The following is a 6,000-nucleotide window of genomic DNA, read 5'->3' as shown; positions in this document are numbered from 1 at the left end:
GTATTAATAATTAATACGGATTCAAGTCCAGAATCTACCACGCATGTTTTTTAGATCCTTAGAAGAGTCACTTACTTCCTTGTATACTGTAAAATAAAACCAATAAACTTACCTCTGTCACCAATTCACAGAACTGTGTTTATAAGTAGTGAGCATCGTTTTCAAATTACTTGAACTAATTTTTGAGGTCTGCCCTTAACTATGTCGCAGGCTCCCAGAAAATCATGAAATTGGGAGAAAGCCCGTTTACATGAGCAGCTGTCTCCGTTCAGATGAAGGAAGGCTGTTCAAGGGGGAGGACTGCAGTCTGGGCCGTGTGAAGGGAAGCGGCCTAGAGTCGTGGGTGATATCAGAAGCCAGTGCAGAGGAAGCAGGAGTAAATTATACAGACACGGGCTCTGGGGACTTCCCGGGGACAGCACCTGCAGCTCCCTTCCCTCTTTCCTAGGGAAGAAGCGAACTGCCTGTGGGGAATAACTTGGATATTCTGAGTATTTACGTGTGCTTTGTAAATTACTCATTAATGTATAATCCCACAGAGCGATATGCACAATATATTAGAGTTCTAACAATGTTTGTTAAATGTGTAGTCATGCAACCATTATTCAATTTGCTGATCTTTGTGTTGTCAATTTCTCTTGTACCCAGTTTGTGAGAACTAGTAAACCATCTTTCTATATAATTTTGCTTTTGCACAAATGTCCTTCCTTCAAATCCTAAAAGTGGGCTCTGATAGCATCTTTTCCTTAGCATGAACTCAGGTGGGGCAGATTTTGCTACATATATTTGTAGGGAAACATTTTGTTATGGTGATGAATATAAAAAATGAACTTCATACATTGTTTTTCTCACTTTTAGTTCAGGGAAGCATTTCCTGATCTTGTGCTTGGTGATTATGAATAAAGTTGATCAAAACATTTTCTAACATTTTTGTGTGAATATTGACTTGTATTTCATTTGAGTAAATATGCAGTAATGGGGTTGTTTAGTCATGTCGCAAATGCACTTCATCCAATAAGAACTCCCAAATGTTCATGGAATTGGCCTCCTCATTTTCCTTTCCCAAATATAAGGTATTCCTATTTAGTCACAGTTTTAAGATTAATTTTTTCACTCTCAGTTTTACTGTTTCTCAAAGGGGCTTTGTCTTCTCTGAAAACACTTTTTATGCTATTTTATTTTTATTTATTTAATAATTTTATTTAATTACAGACAATAATTGAAATAAGAAAGCACAGTGTGACTCTTCAGTACACACCTATCAGGTGTACTTCCAAACTCAGGGCCCTTTACCCACTAACCTAAATGTGTTCTAGTTGCGAATCAAATATTATATTGAAAATTCTTTCTTCTATTTTGATGTGTATACTATAATGCTGTTCGTGACTGTCACAGCCTGTGTAATAGATTTCTTGTTTCATAAGAATACCCTTTCAAATGTGTTTAATAAGAAAACCCCTTACAACCTTACCATTTCATTTGAAACCCAGGAGTAGCTTTTTTCCATGAAGGGAATTGGTCCATTCTGTCCTCTCTGTGCTTGCAGTCCCTGGAAAGCTTACTGTGCAAGTCTGGGTATGGTTATAAGAAGGGTATGTGGCTAAGACAGATGAGCTTCAGAACTTAACTTTTCCCAATTTCAGCTTTATCAGAAAGGAACATTTTATGGTTTAGATGTAAGATGTGTCCCAGGGTCTTGTGGGCTCAGACGTGGGGTCTTCGGAAGATGCTTGGAGCATGAGGGATGAGGGTGCGAAACTGTGTCGTAAGTCAGTGAATTCACAGCTGCGTGGGCTGTTGGGAGGTGGGTGGATTCCTAGACTTTGGAGGTCATGTTTCCTGGTCTGCCTCTGTCCCTGTCCCTTGTCTTTCTCCTGTTTCCCACCAGGAATTGTGAATCTTCCCTCTAGCAGGCCCTTCTACACGCTATTTAGAGTCTGCAGTCAGACAGTCATGGGTGGAGACTTCTGAAACTGTGAGACAAAATGAAAGTTTCCTGTAAGTTTCTGGGTTCAGGTATTTTGTGCTGGCAGAGGGACGGCTGATGAACCCAGAAAAGATAGATAATAAGATCTCATCTTCCAATACTGGCTAAGACTACTGTCAGGTGCTATATACAAACCACAGGACATTTGTAGTATCTACACGCCATAAAGTTAAGCATTCATGTTTTATTTATAGAAAGTAATCACGTATGGGTAACACAGAGCACAGAAGATGGTGGCGTTCAAGCCCGTATTTCTCTACGTGGCTTGCTCAGTGGCAGGTGAGCCGTGTACGAGCTGCAGACAGGGCACTTCAGCAAGAACTGACGGGAGTGTTTCTGTGTGGGTGGAAGCACACCCGTGACCCTCCGGTTGTCTCTCTCCTGTGTCAGGGTCTGAGGAGACCGCATGGCTCTGCAGGTGCAGCTGCAGCTGAAGTCTTCATCCACCTGCATTGGAGAATATGTGCACAGGAAACGCTTTCCACTCCATCAGAGAGCTGGTGTTAAAATTCAAAAGGCCTGTTCCATAAAACAGAGAGCCAGTGCTATAATTCATATGCAAAGGCAGAGGACCTGAGTGGCCCAGATGTGTTGAGAATGAACAGAATAAGACTAATACTTCCTGATTTTACAAATAACACAAACACCCAAGCCCTTGATATTGTCTTCATGATAGAGATACAGAGGATATTGTAGCCTTCCTGTCCCTGAAACACAAATCGAACATTCAGAGCAGAAGGAGAAAAACTTCAGTTTAGGTCATGGATCCAGGAGAGTCAGCATGGTTGGCAGCCTCAGGGCAGAAATACCCTGGCAGAGGGAGTGGCACAGCAGAGCTATTTGGTTCATGGTGGCAACTGTGCATAGGAGGGGAACAGTGCCGGAAAGTTAGGGGTGAAGAACAGATGTGGACCCAAAGCCTCCACATGACCCACCCAGCTAGGGCAGAGCCTGCTCCTCCCACCCGTGAAGTGGGCCCCAAAGTCAATTCATTTTGTGGTGTATCCTAATGGCCACATCCCACCCTCAACACCTGGATACTCAGAACACATCTCCTTAAACCATCCTGACTCCCCCAATAAATGGAGTTCAGAATTCCACCTATGATGGTACAACTATCTTGTGTCCAAGAAAAAAATGCAAAATGCTTTCTTGAGATCGCAACAGTTTTAGCACTTTTCAAAAGTCTAAGTTGAAGTCTCTTCTGAGACTCAGGGCAAACCCTTAGCCATACATCTGTATAAAAATCAGAAGCAATGTACATATCCCACAATGCCACAGCATGAAAAGTCCTACAACATGCACATGCACACACATGTGCCCCCCCCGAAGTAGGGGGATGGACATGAATCACACCAAAGCCAGACCTAAATGCAGAGGGCAAACCTTAAGTAGTGTAGTTCCATCAGACAGCCTGTGCACGTGGTGAGATGAGTTTACAGACCTGGGAAACCCCATCCCTACAGCCTTGTTCACAGCCCATGTAGCCTATTTCCTGGGCTGATTCCACTAATGGATTACAATTGTTTGCCGGTTTCAGAACTGGAAAGGCTGGGGTGCAGCTCAGTCAGAGCTAAGAGCCTGCACCTTGGCAGGGTGAGCTGGAACTCTGGCCAGAGTCGGGACACCGGGGCCTACAAAGCGGGAGCTCTGAGTCGCAGAGGGAGAGGAGATGGAGCTTCCAGTTAAAGAAGAGGGAGTCGTGGGATCTGCCATTGTGCACCTCTGTGTCCTATTCCAGGAAACCTCAGGGGTTGGATGATGGCCACCCACCCTGTGGAGTGCAGAGTTTTCTCTTCATTTTAGGATTAACACATTTAGACATTTATAAATACCCTAATAAGAGCACACACAAATATGTTAGCAGGTCATTGGGTTTGCCCTAGGCTCAGGCAGACTGACATATAAAATAAGTGGTCACAAATATCCATCCTACAATTAATTGGAAATCCTCCTGCCCTACCAGAGCATTTGTGACGTTAGGAGACTTCTGAACTCAGTTTTGTTATTGGGTTTCCCTGTGGTCCCGTTTTACCAAGCAGTGATTCATGTTAAATAGACGTAATATGACTTCCTAACTCATCTATATCCTGAGTTATCCTACTCGAACAAAAATTTCATATTAGCACATACTCATTTCTTTTCTTTTCTTTGTGGTATCAGGGATTTAACTCAGGATCTTCTACTTGCTAGACAGGTGGTGGCAAGACTGATCTAAATCCCTGGCCCTCTCTTTTCTTTAAATAAAGCTGGCTAATATATGAAGATTCACTGCAGGCACTGGACTTCATTGTGGGTATTAAAATTAAAATTGGTTCACGAAGGTTACAGATATCTGAAACTAGATATTGTCACCCTGTAACAGTAAAATTAAAGTCTTAAAGATCATATTTCCCGAAAATAATTTTTGTGAAAGCCCTCCTGACCTCTTTGTTCCTCAGGCTGTACACCAGGGCATTCAACATGGGGATCACCATGGTGTAAAATACGGATGAAATTTTGGCAGTGTCCATGGCATGACTGGAGCTGGGCTGCAGGTACATGAAGATGGCCGTTCCATAGAAGATGGAGATGGCAGTGAGGTGGGAGGCACAGGTGGACAGAGCCTTCCTATATCTTGTACCCGAGGGCATCCTTATGATGGTCACAAAAATGAACACATAGGATATCAAAATAACAAGGAGAGCAAAAAAGATGTTAAAGCTCTCAAGATAATAAAGAATGAGCTCACTGACATGTCTATCAGAGCAGGATAGAACCATAACTGCTGGAACATCACAGAAAAAGTGATGGACCACATTGGAGTTACAGAAGGAGAGACTGAATATGTCCCCAGCATGGATGGAGGCTGTTAGGAAACCGCAGATGTAGGAGGCTGTGACCATAAAGGCACACACTCCTGTTGTCATGGTGGAGGTGTAGTGCAGGGGCCTGCACACTGCTGCATAGCGGTCGTAGGCCATCGTGGCCAAGAGGTAATTTTCCACGGTACCAAAGGCAACAAAAAAGAACATCTGAGTAGCACAGGCAACATAGGAAAGGACCTGGTCTCTGATAAGCAGCCCGGCCATGACTGTAGGAGTGACAGCTGAGGGGTATCCAAAGTCCACCAGGGACAGGTTACCCAGGAAACAGTACATGGGAGTGTGCAGACGAGGGTCCAGGAGGATCAGCAGGAGCATCCCCAGGTTCCCAGCCACAGTGAGGGTGTAGATGAGGAGGAAGGTGATGAAGAGGGGAAGCCGCAGGTGTGGGTCATCGGTCAGTCCCAGCAGGAGGAACTCGGTCACCTCTGTCCTGTTGTCCATCAGTGTTATTTGGGAATCAGAAGATGACCTGCATCTCAAAGGGAAATGAAGAAGAAGAGTATGAGTAAATATTGTGGAAGAGATATTGCACCGAAGTAAAAATGTTCATATGGCACGTGGAGGTCTTTGTTAGAAAAATATGTATGTCAAGTTTCTGCATAACTGAAAGCGCGGTTACCTAGAAAACTGACTTTGTAGCTTATCTTTAGAGTTACAGACAGTTTAACTGGAAGTATCTATAGAAATTCTCTCTCCAGTTTTCAAGTTTTATGTACTTATGAACTAACCAAACCAAACCAAACCAAACCAAACCAAAAATTGTAATATTTGGTACATTTTTGAATGTTTCATCATGGTATTCTGAAGTTTTCTACATAAATATGCACATAGTATGTATAGAAGAAAAAAGCCATGATATCTGCTGAAGATACTATCATGTAAACTAAAGGTGAAGCTGCATAAAAATAGTCTTTAAATTCTGAGTCGTGAGCAGCATGAATACAAGGAAATTTTGAAATAGTATGGTGGGTGGAATTATTCCAGTTTTCAGGTGTGGGTGAGCTTTGAAATCTTGAGACTTCCTTGCCCAATAGCTCTGCTCACAGTAGGGCCACTGGATTTTCTCTACATGCCCCAGGGATTCTCTGCCTGCTTTATCTCTCCAATTTAGCTGGGAGTTTTGTTTTGTTTTTCCATAATTTCTTT

At 43.0% G+C, this 6,000-nt stretch overlaps 1 protein-coding gene across 1 annotated transcript; it reads right to left on the bottom strand.

Moving 5' to 3' along the window:
* Window positions 1–4,365: 4,365 nt before the first annotated feature.
* LOC104868457 (olfactory receptor 5B3) lies at window positions 4,366–5,298 on the bottom strand. Its single transcript, XM_010633213.2, has one exon. It carries the CDS (start codon window positions 5,293–5,295, stop codon window positions 4,366–4,368), a length of 930 nt encoding a protein of 309 aa, XP_010631515.1. The 5' UTR covers window positions 5,296–5,298.
* Between the last annotated feature and the right edge of the window lie 702 nt (window positions 5,299–6,000).

The sequence above is a fragment of the Fukomys damarensis genome, unplaced genomic scaffold, assembly GCF_012274545.1.
Source record: "Fukomys damarensis isolate Sample0158 unplaced genomic scaffold, DMR_v1.0_HiC HiC_scaffold_27, whole genome shotgun sequence".
Taxonomy (NCBI): domain Eukaryota; kingdom Metazoa; phylum Chordata; class Mammalia; order Rodentia; family Bathyergidae; genus Fukomys; species Fukomys damarensis.
Note: the sequence above shows the minus strand (reverse complement) of the source record. Positions and strands in the feature narration are given on the sequence as shown.

Bases quoted from the DNA above. Each gene is read 5' to 3' on its own strand.
- LOC104868457 (XM_010633213.2), bottom strand. From the start codon at position 5,295: ATGGACAACAGGACAGAGGTGACCGAGTTCCTCCTGCTGGGACTGACC.